The 12860-nt window shown below is 44.4% G+C and overlaps 1 protein-coding gene and 1 long non-coding RNA gene across 2 annotated transcripts; both read left to right on the top strand.

Moving 5' to 3' along the window:
- The first annotated feature begins 2801 nt into the window (after positions 1 to 2801).
- On the top strand, positions 2802 to 3649 carry LOC130204781 (uncharacterized). The gene is made up of 3 exons (XR_008833802.1): positions 2802 to 2864; positions 2985 to 3201; positions 3624 to 3649. It is a non-coding gene; the product is annotated as an uncharacterized LOC130204781 (long non-coding RNA).
- A 1768-nt stretch (positions 3650 to 5417) lies between these two features.
- Positions 5418 to 11197, top strand: LOC130198257 (CMP-N-acetylneuraminate-beta-galactosamide-alpha-2,3-sialyltransferase 1-like). Its single transcript, XM_056421396.1, has 8 exons — positions 5418 to 5488; positions 6012 to 6261; positions 7480 to 7676; positions 7810 to 7980; positions 8096 to 8135; positions 8224 to 8343; positions 8486 to 8592; positions 10789 to 11197. Exons 1-8 carry the CDS (start codon positions 5469 to 5471, stop codon positions 11195 to 11197), a joined length of 1314 nt encoding a protein of 437 aa, XP_056277371.1. The 5' UTR covers positions 5418 to 5468.
- The last annotated feature ends 1663 nt before the right edge of the window (positions 11198 to 12860 follow it).

The raw sequence follows: 12860 nt of genomic DNA, 5'->3' as shown, positions 1-12860 counted from the left end.
TGGAACCGACGACGGGACACGGGGAGCTGGAGCCGGCGACGGGACACGGGGAACTGGAGCCAGCGACGGGACACGGGGAGCTGGAGCCGGCGACGGGACACGGGGAACTGGAGCCCGCGACGGGACACGGGGAGTTGGAGCCGGCGACGGGACATGGGGAACTGGAACCGACGACGGGACACGGGGAGTTGGAGCCGGCGACGGGACACGGGGAGTTGGAGCCGGCGACGGGACACGGGGAACTGGAACCGACGACGGGACACGGGGAGTTGGAGCCGGCGACGGGACACGGGGAGTTGGAGCCGGCGACGGGACATGGGGAACTGGAACCGACGACGGGACACGGGGAGTTGGAGCCGGCGACGGGACACGGGGAGTTGGAGCCGGCGACGGGACATGGGGAACTGGAACCGACGACGGGACACGGGGAACTGGAGCCGGCGACGGGGCACGGGGAACTGGAACCGACGACGGGACACGGGGAGTTGGAGCAGCGACGGACACGGGAGTTGGAGCCGGCGACGGGACATGGGGAACTGGAACCGACGACGGGACACGGGGAACTGGAGCCGGCGACGGGGCACGGGGAACTGGAGCCGGCGACGGGACACGGGGAGCTGGAGCCGGCGACGGGACACGGGGAACTGGAGCTGGACACGGGGAACTGGAACCGACGACGGGACACGGGGAGCTGGAGCCGGCGACGGGACACGGGGAACTGGAGCTGGACACGGGGAGCTGGGGTGCATTTGCATTTCATGAATCTGAATCTTATTTCCTCCTTTGCACGTATGCAAACATCCAGACGTACTACTTAGGTAAGTGTTGAATTGTGTTGCTACTGTCGAATTATGGCTAGTTTTCGAACTAGCTCGGTTAGGGTTAGGGTTATAGCTATATCTTCTGCAGCGATTGAAGCTGGGCAATGTAATAACGAGGAGCGCTAGCTCGCGAGCTAATAACGAGGAGCGCTAGCTCGCGAGCTAATAACGAGGAGCGCTCTTTTAGCTCAAAGTCATAGAAGTTTCCAGGTACACAGTTCGCCTTTACAGTTCTCAGTTGGAAGTTCCACCAAGCAGCACAACTGGCAGTGTTCACTTGAGGCGACTGAGACCTATTCTCATGTTTTCCCTATTCTCATGTTTTCCAAATGCTAATAGTCATACTCCTGGTTATAGAGAACTTTAATCGTTGCTAAATTGTTTTCTAGTTGATAAATTATTTTCAGAAGTTCTTGGAACAGAGTTATATTTCTGTGACTGATGACACTGTTTGTTTCTTTCCTCTGTAATTCAGGATGTTCCATTTGATTGAATTCTTAGACAGCAAAACAGTCGCAGTCGTGCCACAAAGCTGGTGGTGGTGGTGGCTGCGTTTGGCCAAGTTACCCGAGGGACGAAAGGGTGGACAAGGCGGTCCGAAGTGCCGAAGAACCTCAACCTGACTGGCAGACACATGATGTCAGAATAATTAGATCATGCGGTATGCTAATTATATTAATATTCTCATAATTAGCAGTTGAAACGAATATAAAAAAACATTTACCTTATGTTACATATGGGGGGGGAAACAACATTTTAATCACATTGTTCTGGTCATAATTCTGTACTTTTTCATTGTGTTTTGACTTAATTTTTAGATGATTACTTGGTGGCAAGGCGATGGTTACAAAAATACATGTCCTGTGACCAGGCACGTGCACAGATAGAGCCCTAGTGGTGCTCAAGCACCAGCCCCTTTGCCCTGGATGAGAAAAGTGCCCTTTTTCCTGGAGACACATTTTTTTCATTCATCCGTATTTAAGAATAAAAGTTACTCTCTCTGTCATCAAGTCCCCCCAAATGTGTTTTAATATCCGACGGGGCATTTATTTGAGTTATTGTGAGAATTTCTCCCCGACCCCCTCTGCGGCGCTCACGAGCCCCCCCCCTCCCCCCGCCGCGCTCCTCCCTCCTCCTCCTCCACTTCCTCCTCCGCGCAGTGCTCCTCGCGCCACAAAACGGGTGCACCTCCTTCTCCTCTGACCCGCAGCACCAGACAAACAGATCATGACGTTGTTTTGTGATAAATCAACCACAACATTAGCGCTGCTGAAAACATGACGTCAAAACTGGTCCGACGTTTCCTAAAAAAATAAATAATCAAAAACTCACGAAATCCGTGATTTCAAAGCCTTGTCCAGCTGTTTACTGACGTTAGTTATGTTTGGAGAATAGAGAGAGGGAGAGAGAGAAGAGAGAGAGAGGAGAGAGAAAAGAGAGAAAGAGAGGGAGCGAGGAGAGAGAAGAGAGAGAGCGAGAGTTCTTATTCGTTCTATTTAACAGGGGCTAGTCTAGGATTTGCGTGGCCAGACTGAAAAAAAATCATAAGGCCTCTTTGGTATTGTTCAGAGGGCCGGGCCAAATGTGGAGGTGGGCCGTATCCGGCCCGCGGGCCTTAGTTTGAGGACCACTGCTCTTGGCTGTTGATGTCTATCAATATCGCTCATTTTGAAAATGACGTAAGAGGGCAATACGGATCCGTATCAGACCAGCGAGGAGGGCAATACGTGGCTGGCATGAAGACCCATTAGCCAATCAGAACGCTTGTACTGTTGTTGCTATATCATAATTCATCTTTATTCATAAAGAAAATGTAAGCTAGTGGTCTGATGCTGCCCAGAGGAAATGCAGGCCAAGGACAGCTTCATCAGTGTATTGCTGCTAATGCTTCAACTCTGTCAGAATTTTTTTTGGCATTGGGTGCCCTTTTTTTTGGTTTGAGCACCTGCCCCCCGAAATGTCTGTGCACGTGCCTGCCTGTGACACATCCGACCTCCATTCAGAAGAGGAGGCAATTCCTAAAAGGAGAAAGCCAATGCCTGTGTGAGTAAATGTGTATACATTTTATTCTTTAGAACTCTTTTACCTTAATAAAATAAAGTGTCTGTCATTCAATGTTATAGTATGACAAATAATTACAAAAAATCCTAACTCCATTTCTAGCCATTTCTATGGGGACTCGATGCAGACAGCGAGACTGAAAATCGGCCCCCCCAAAAAAACAGGGGTCCAACCACTAGCGGGACAGTTGCCCCTCCTCCACCTATTGCCCCTCCTCCACCACGGACTTCATCACCAGCAGGACAGCGAACAAGCCATGCAGGGTACACACCAACCTGGCGAGCGGCGAGGTGTGGTTCAGACGCCATCGCCTGCTGTGGTGAGCAACAACTCAAACGGCTATGAGATTCAAATTGAACCTTTTTAATCATTTCACTTCTTACAATGTTAACGATGGTAAATTGGATACGAGACATGCAATACACACTGTCACATTGAATCCAAGTGAATATGATTATTACGATTGGATTAATGGAGTTGTATAACACTTGATGTTTCCATATTTGATGTAAAATCTCTTAATTGTTACCTTTTTTAAATGTTATTCTAATGTTTTTTATAGCTGCTCAAGTTTAAATGCTGGCCATGCTGGAGACGCTTACACAGCAGGTCCAGCAATTAACTGGCAAAGTTGACAGCTTTGTTCGCCCCAGCGTGACGCAAATGTCTGGTCAAGAAGTGGAGTGGAGAGACCCGTTTCCCTTGACCACAATGGAGGAAGTGGACGTGTTTGAGCAACAGCTCAAAGATCCAGCCAACGCTATAATAAAGAAGAGTGTGGTGAGTTTTTTTTTCTTTTAAGAATCTCACGCAAAGCTAAATAAAATCTATTGTATGTCATTAACACTAGATAATACCCTGTTTGATGGTAATGTTTTTTAAAACAATATCAAATATTAATAGTACTTTTTCTATCCATTTTAGATTTCCTCCCTGGGAACAATCGGAGGACATGATGTAAAACGTGCAACGTGGAACATCCTCGCACGCATGTTCACTGATGATGTTGGCAAGTCCATAAATTGGAAAGGGATTAATGGCAAAAAATCTTTCAATCTAATGACGTCCAAGACTTTGCTCCTGCGTAAGTAACTCATATATAATGAAAACAATTTTAATTCACCCAGAAGTCTTTGTGTTCAAACTTACGAATAACCATGTTTCTAAATAAAATGTTTGAATTGCAACTTTATTCTCTACTTAGGTAAATGTTACTCGACTATATCTTTACATAATAGTTAAATGATATATTAGCTCTATGTATAGCATAGCACACATTAAGTGCCAGACAGCCACTAGATTTTAGACTGCATGTCTGATTTATGTTGCACTGAGTATTCATGTGATTTTGTATCTGCTTGTGTGATTACAGATGCCGTCAGAAAGAATCACTCGATACATGCGTCCACTGACGACCAGGTCCTTCAGCACGCCATTCGGTGGTTCAACCTGGCAGCAGACCGGGGTGGCTCCAGGAGGCGTGCTACTGTCGACGTCTGCAGGTTTGAAAATACCAGTTTGGAAAGTCGAGGCGCAGAAGTAGGAGGAGCAACGATTTAGAACATCCGCCTGGGGCAACGAACACCGCTGTGTGAACCGGATGCGGATGCGGGCGGATCCGGATCACATGACCAAACCGAGTGCGACAGTAGGGCGGATCTAGCGACCTGAGGGCGGATCTAGCGACAATAGGGCGGATCTAGCGACCTGAGGGCGGCTCCGCCCCGGAATCGGTTGCTATCTGGCACACATGTCAAATCAGATAAAATAATGATGTGGCCCGTCGCCAAGAATCTTGCCTGTCACGCATGCACAGCGCGTAACATTTACACCAAAGTACAGGCATGTTGCTCTTTATCATTTATTTCAGGAGTGACTTCTCAAGGAGGAGTGGCGTTAAACTGTGGCCATGGACTCACGTTTGCCTTCTTAGCAATATTCATTTAGAACATAGTTGTCAACCAATAGCAAATTGGGCTATACAAATAAACTGAATTGAATTGAATTGAATAGATGATATTAGAAGATTAGAGATACACGCAAGGTTTTCTAAATTAGAATATTTCTTTGATCCTTTACGTGCATTTCCTCCTTTTGATCCGGTGCATTTAGTGTTTAATAAATGAGACCCTCATGGAGCCAGTGCTCTTAATCCCCTTTTTTCTGTTACTCATCATTGCAGAGATATTTGCCATAATAAGATCTCACAGTTTTTGCTCAGTATTTCTTATATAATTAGTTGTAACAAAAGAAAAATCCTTGACAATCTGTGTCATAACAGTATTGAGTGTGAGACTCTGTGCCTGTGAAGTTGCTGCCTGTGAATCTTTTCTATCTCTCTATATGAGATGACAATTTGTTTTAGAACGAGTGCAACTCGCCATCCACACCTTAAAATTCCTCACAAGAACAGGTGGAGGGGGGGGGGGGGTTAAATGGTAAATGGGTACAACAGATTCAGTTCACCTTTAAGAGTCTACATACGAGGAACACTTTTAAACTTGTGGTTAGTACACAGGGGTTTTTATATTCAGTTTATTTACCCTTCTTTTATTTTCACGGTCACGAGCAAAGGAGGTGACGAGGATGACCTGGAGCTGCCTACGGTAAGAATATTTAATCTTCTCACTAAGATGATTTGTTGATATATAATAAATTTCTTGAACAGTACATTTAATGCTTTCATTAAACAAAAACGTAATTATTTTGGTGGTTATATATGGAGATACCATTACGTTTTTTTTTTTACAACGTTCAAACTTATCTTTGAAGGACCAGATATATTCATATAATGACAGAGGTTGGCTAAAAATCTAAACATAAAATGTAGCTTTTTTTAATGTGAATGTCTTCATGGATTGTTGACACGAAACGCAGAAAACACACAAACAACAACAAGGGGTGACGGGTGTTTCAACATGGTTAGGGATGGGAAGAAAACAAATCTAGACAAGCAGACTTGGACAACATGTCCAAACCTTTTATCCTCAAATATAATTTATCTTGTCAGATACATATCGATATATGTCGAGTGGTGTATTAAGCATATCACAAACTGAATAAAGTCACTTCCTGACGTTCCACCACTGATGGAACTCTCTCGTCTCTGTCGACATCCTTTGTCTACAGATCGCTTCGCTTCAGGTGTCTCACATCCAAAGTGGGCGTGTTCATTCTCCTGCTGTGTGTGACGGGCATCTGTGTGTTTTGGAGGGGAGAAATCCCATCGTACTTCCCGCCTGGAGAGGGAAGACCCTGCGCCTGTGACCGATGTTTACTTGAAGACGAGCCGTCGTTGGTGGAGCGTTTGAGCAAAAATGAACCACCGTTTTTGTCACAAAACCACACTCTCTCAGAGAATCATTTCAACTGGTGGAGGGTAAGTTGTGACCGGTCTCTCAACGTGCAGCTCAAATACCATCACATCCAACATGTATGACAGTCCTGGCCTCTACACCACATGTTCTGGCCGAGGTGATCTCATTCTGAGTCCAATGGATTGGATTCAATTGGAGTCAATCCATTGTCATTGCACAGAGGACAGGTACATATTCCTCAAGGGAAGCGATTCAAGATATTGTTGACAGAGATGAGAGAGTTCCATCAGTGGTGGAATGTCACTAAGGAGGTTTATTCAGTTTGTGATGTGCTTAAAACACCACTCGACTTAAGCAGGAAATATCATCCGTTCTGCTCCAGTGCATGTATCTGACAAGATATATCATATTTGAAGATAAAAGGTTTGGGCCTGTGTCCAAGAAGAGACTAAGAAGAAGAAAAAATATAATATAATCTCTGAACTTGTTCAGGGAAGCTCTGGTGACGTCACGCTAATGGAGGAGGAACTGGTTTTGTCTTGATTTTTTTTTTTTTACTGTTCCCCAACAATGTTGAAACACCCGTCCCCCTCGGTTGTGGTTTGTGACGATTAATCGGAACATTCATATTTAAAAAGCAAAATGCGATACGCATATGTTCAGATGTTTAGCCAACTTCTGATGATATGAATATATCTGGTCCTTGGAAACGCCCACGTTCTGTATTCTGTTATGTTCTCGCCTGTTTTAACTGATCCAATCCTTCCAAAAATAATCATGCAGGGTGCCAGTCAAGGCCTTAACATGAATAAACATTCTAATTTGTCATAGGAACACATAAAGAAAACATTAAAAAAGACAAGTTTTAGATCATGATGTATTCTATTTAGAGCAACATGTTGTCTCCTTTGTCGGTAAAGACATCAGTTCCTTTCATCTGCGACATGATAAGCATCTGTGACCCAGAGACCCGTGTTCACCTCCTCTACATGACGTCTAGATTTCACGGAGAGAAAAACAATGCACGTTCAAATTCTCCTTGCGCCACCTACTGGCGAAAGGAACTCAGCGTCACGCAACAAACGATGAAGCGTACTCGGCCGAGCGGGCCGTCGACCCACCAGGGCCCCCGACTGGCGAGGACCAAAAAAAACAAGTCATTTCACGATTCAAAAAACCCCTCTTCTGACATAAAATCACTGCGGGGACAGTGACGGTCAATTTGTTTATTTCGTACAACTGCTGCGGTCTAATGAAAGCGATGTGTGTGTCCCTGACAGCGCTTACGGCCGAACAATACCGACTTCAGTTCCTACAACCAGATCGTGAAAGAGATGTTTCAGATGTTCCCGAAAAACCCTGAAGTGGAAGCAGCCAGCCCCGACCGCTGCAGGACTTGTGCTGTGGTGGGGAATTCTATTAATTTGAGGAGATCGCATTACGGACCCCTCATAGATTTACAGGATGTCGTCATAAGGTACGAGGAATGGATTGAGACAGCGGGACGAACATGAATGTCTTTTTTATCCTCAGAAACTAAAATTAAAAATGTGTGCTTTTTTTTGTTGGGTGACATGAAATATGACATATATCCCTTTGTACTTTTTTAGAATGAACAGAGCTCATATCAAAGGCCTTGAGGCGGATGTTGGGACCAGAACAACTCACCATATCATGTATCCAGGGAGTTCTATGGATTTAGATAACACCACGCGTCTGGTGCTGTTTGCATTTAAGATATGGGATCTTCAGTGGCTTAAAAATGTCCTCAACACAAAAGTGTGAGCAGTCATTTTCATTTTCAAATTTCAGGATGCCTGGTTCATTAATTTATTGACCAAAAAAATGTCAATAATATTCTGTTGTGTTTGACATTTTTTATGCTAATTTCAACAGCTCATATAAAGAAAGACTACTCAAGGCCAACACGGACTTGGTGAGTATTCTTCTGAATGCTTTTGTCAAGAAACTTTCTTGGCTCAAAAAGGTTATGGTTCTTAAAAATATGTTTCAAATCCTATCAGGTGATGGTCCTGAATCCAGCTTTTATGCGGTATGTTCATGACGTGTGGCTTAATAGGAAGGGCCGTTATCCATCCACTGGCTTCCTGGCTTTGATTCTTGCTCTGCATATTTGTGACGAGGTAGGTTTTATTTTAAAATTGAAAGAATGTCGTAACACACTCAAGAATGACAAAAGGACGAAATCTTGTGTTATTTATTGTGATTTTAGGAACGCTTTTACCACATTTCCTGTTTCTAAACGCGTTTACCTTCGTCTTCCAGGTCCATGCGTTCGGCTTTGGAGCGGACAGTAATGGGAACTGGAGTCATTACTGGGAACATCTCATAAGAGGGCGGTTTAGAAGTGGAGTGCATCCTGGACTTTTAGAGTATGCAATGATCAAGGAGCTTTCTCAGCATCAAATAATCAAGTTCTATAAGGGCTGGTGATGTTTCGCTTAATTTTCTTTTCTTTTCTTTTCTTTTTTAAATGATAAGACAAAAGACAATACATAGACATAACACCTAGACGACGAAACAGTGGACACAACATCATAAAGTCAGAGTATTGAGAAAAAGAAAAAAGAAAGAAAGAAAAATGCATCTGTACATGTGTACATGTGTGTGTGTGTGTGTGTGTGTGAGCTTTTTTTATTTTTATTTAATTTAATTTTTTATTGAAAGAAACAAAATACATTGAAGATGGCAGATGTATATGTACTAGCGTATACATGTACATGGAATTGAATTGATTTCCAGGCAAGGGAAAAAAAGAAAATGAATTTAAATTTGAACACGAGAACTTTTTACAAAACATCGATTGTTTCCAGAAATGTTTACAACGTCTTTTCACTGTGTTTATGACTTCATGAAAAATGGCTTTAAGAAGGTTCTTGGTTGTAGAAGTCCATGAAGCGACATAGTTCATATAGACAATTGTCATTTTTTACATGACATAGCCATTTTTATTTTAAAATAGTGATGGATTGCTTGCCTGTTTTACTGACGGTAAAGATCTCTATACTATTTATATGATATATATATATATATATATATATTAGTGCTGTGAAAAATAACGCGTTAACTCAGTTAATTAAATTACAGGTTTAACTAGTTTTTTTTATTTTACGCATTTAACGCATGCGCAGAATGACGAAAATTACAGGGTGACGGGTGGAGATTCCCCCTGTTATAATAGGAGGGGAAACACTGGAGTTGATAAGCGTGTCTTCTTGTCTGATCAATACGCAACTCTGAGGTGCGCGAATGGACCGAGCGGCCAGCTGCTGATCACTCAGTTAAAGAACAGACGGTGCGCGCATAGCGCGCAAACAATTTTTTTGGGAGCACCGAAGACCCATTTTGACCCAGGAAAAACCCTGAATGTATATATGGGATTAATCATGATTAATCCACAGAAACCTGTGATTAACCTGATTAAAATTTTTAATCGTTTCACAGCCCTAGTATATATATATATATGTTTATACCATGATGTGACAATAATGTTCTTATAACTGAAGAAGACTAAAAGTTATGGATAACAAAATGTATTCATGTTTACATAAAAACTGTTTGGGTTATGGTACATTGGATTCAATGTATTAAATCGATGTCATAACTTTTGCCTATTCTTTGATTTGCTGGAGCACTTTCCTGAGTTTTCCTCATGGTATTCTTCCGTACGTCTTGTTTGTTGCTCTGCACATTTCACTGATAAAGGGACAGTTCAGCCCAAAATCATATTCTTTGTCGTGCTATTCATGGATGTAGAATCAATTGATTGGGTGTGAGTTGAAATCGGCCATAGCTCCGTTAGCTTCTACACGAAACTGCTCACAGCAAGGCCTGTGAATTATCTTCAGGAACCAGGTCTTGATCTTTCTGAAAGAAGACACTGCTGTTAATAACATAATATAATCCCATTATACTGGAGAGTTGGGAGACGTCTCTACGGCTGTCGTCTCCAACAACTTGGCACCCCGCACAAAAACATCGGTTGTTATGATCGCCACGGTAGACGGTTATATTTAGTCATCATTCTTTAATTGTTTTGGGTATGATAGGCTGTGGAACCCGTTTTGGCAAGCAGCTTACTCTCCGAGGCATATTGATTGTGAAGTCATCAGCTTGCATAACTTCTGTCACTCCTATCAGATGTCATCCCACACCTGCAGCTGAAATGCTAACCACGCTCATCTCCACAAGGACAATGCCAAGCCCCACTTTAGCTCAATCCAAATAAACCCAATATATTGGAGCGGAGGTTATATCGGTGGTTGAACCCATTGAATCACAGAGCAAACATTGTTTCTTCTTGGCTTTCAGTTCAGAGACAATCGATGCTCTGTCCTTTGTCGAAATTTCACTTTTTTCCCACCCAGAATTCACTTATTTACGCTGTGCAATGTAACACAAAATGAGTTAAATATAAACAAGGGAGCTTAAAAAGGTTTCACTTGAAGGCTTCTTGGTATTTGATTCTGTAATATCCATCCGCTCCTCATCGGCGGTGAAACTCCCTGATGGGAGCGGCATCTAGAACGTGTCGAGCCGGAACCCAGGATCTTTCCTCTGGATCGTAGACCTCCCAGTCGACCAGCTGCAGTAGCCTCGGTCAGACCTCCATCGAGGACGCGCCGTGGCAGCGGAGGCTGGACAGCAGGAGCCAGTGGACACTCCCGAAACGGCTTCACTCTGGAGACGTGGCATGAAAGGTGGATCCTCATGGGCCGGGGCAGCTTGAGCCTCACCGCTGCAGGACTGATGACCTTCAGGATCTCAAACAGTCTTATGAATCTGGGTGCCAACTTCTTACACCCTACCTGCAAGGGGAGGTCCCGGGCCGATAGCCATACCTACCTGGTAGATGGGGGCCTTGGAGCGACGCCGGTTGGTCGCCGGTTGGCCGAGAGGAGGAGCGCAACTCTGGCCTCAGCCTGGGCCGAGAGGCAAAACACCTTCTTCTCCAGGGCCGAAAACAGTGGAGGTTGAAACCCTGGTCAGGGTGTTGTGGGCATAATTAACCCTCAAGAGCAGCTTGGACAAGGACGCTGGATGCTCAGGGACCAAACACCTGAGAGGCAGCTCCATCTCCTGCTTCTTGCGCTCAGTCTGGCCATTGGACTGTGGGTGGATTCCAGATGACAGGCTGGCTGTGGCCCCAATGAGTGTCCAGAATACTGACTTCATCTCATTGTTGGACTCGATTGGCTTCTGCCAGAGAGTACAGAAACCCACTCACAGCTTTGGCCACACGCTTGATCTTGTTCTTACTTATGGCGTTGACATTGAGCATTTGAAGGTCTTCCCACAGAATCCTCTTCTGTCAGACCACAACCTCATAACTTTTGAATTTATACTACCGGAGTGTACTCCGTTAGTCTTCAAGTTTCAAGTTTCAAGTTTTTATTGTCACATCCCCTTTTATACAAGTATAATCGGTTCGTGAAATTCTTATGTGCAAAACACCCGACAGCAGTAGCAGACTAAAAAAAGAATAAGAATGAGAATAAACTATACAATATCCACACACAAAAAAGAAGAAAGTATTAACAATATATATATAAAACAGTGTAATAGAATATACATCATGACAATATATATATATAAAACAATGTAATAAAATATACACTTTTTTGAGACTATATATATATATATATGTATATACATACAATATATATATACAATATATATATATATAAACAATGTAATAAAATATACACCATGGCCATAGATATTCACAGAATATGTTCTGGTGTGTAGTGTTAATGAGGGTCTCAGTCCTTGTTCAGCAGCCTGATGGCCTGACTGAAGAAGCTGTCCCTCAGTCTGTTTGTGCGGCACTTGATACTGCGGTATCGCCTGCCTGACGGTAGAAGGGTGAACAGTTTGTGGCGGGTGGTTATTGTCTTTCAGCATCCGTTTGGCCCTGGCCACGCACCGCTTGGTGTATATGTCCAGGATGGAGGAAGCTCACCTCCAACGATGTACTGTGCCGACCGCACCACCCTCTGTAGTGCCCTACGCTCCAGGGCGGTGCAGTTCCCGTACCAGACGGTGATGCAACCTGTCAGAACACTCTCGATGGTACTGGTGTAGAATGTTCTGAGGATGCGGGGGCCATGTTGAATTTCCTCAGTCGCCTAAGGAAATACAGGCGTTGTTGGGCCCTTTTCACCACGTGAGTGGTGTGCGTGGTCCATGTGAGGTCCTCGGAGATGTGCACGCCGAGGAACTTGAAGCTGCTGACCCTCTACTGCAACTCCGTCTATGGAGATGGGGTGTGCTCTCCTCTCCGCTTCCTGTAGTCCACGATCAGCTCCTTGGTCTTCTTGACGTTGAGGACGAGGCTGTTCTCCTGGCCCCACTGTACCAGTGATCCAACCTCCTCCCTGTAGGCTGTCTCGTCGTCGTCGGTGATCAGCCCCAACACTGTTGTGTCGTCAGCAAACTTGATGATGACGTTGGAGCTGTGCATGGCCGTGCAGTCGTGGGTGTACAGGGAGTAGAGGAGAGGGCTCAACACGCATCCCTGAGGGGCTCCCGTGTTGAGGGTCAGCGGCTCTGAGGTGGTACCGCCCATCCTCACCACCTGGCGGCGGCCCGACAGGAAGTCCAGTATCCAGCTGTCGAAAGTTTCTACACAGCTGTCAAA

The sequence above is a fragment of the Pseudoliparis swirei genome, chromosome 1 (assembly GCF_029220125.1).
Source record: "Pseudoliparis swirei isolate HS2019 ecotype Mariana Trench chromosome 1, NWPU_hadal_v1, whole genome shotgun sequence".
NCBI classification, from domain to species: Eukaryota; Metazoa; Chordata; class Actinopteri; order Perciformes; family Liparidae; genus Pseudoliparis; species Pseudoliparis swirei.
This window is presented reverse-complemented; position numbering and strand designations above follow the sequence as displayed.

What these genes read in the sequence shown, in the direction of transcription:
- LOC130198257 (XM_056421396.1), top strand. Translation starts at nt 5,469, where the DNA reads ATGACCTGGAGCTGCCTACG. An exon ending in AATGTCCTCAACACAAAAGT is followed by an intron (nt 7,981 to 8,095) that starts GTGAGCAGTCAT and finishes TAATTTCAACAG; the next exon opens with CTCATATAAAGAAAGACTAC. An exon ending in GTGCATCCTGGACTTTTAGA is followed by an intron (nt 8,593 to 10,788) that starts GTATGCAATGAT and finishes TCTGGATCGTAG; the next exon opens with ACCTCCCAGTCGACCAGCTG.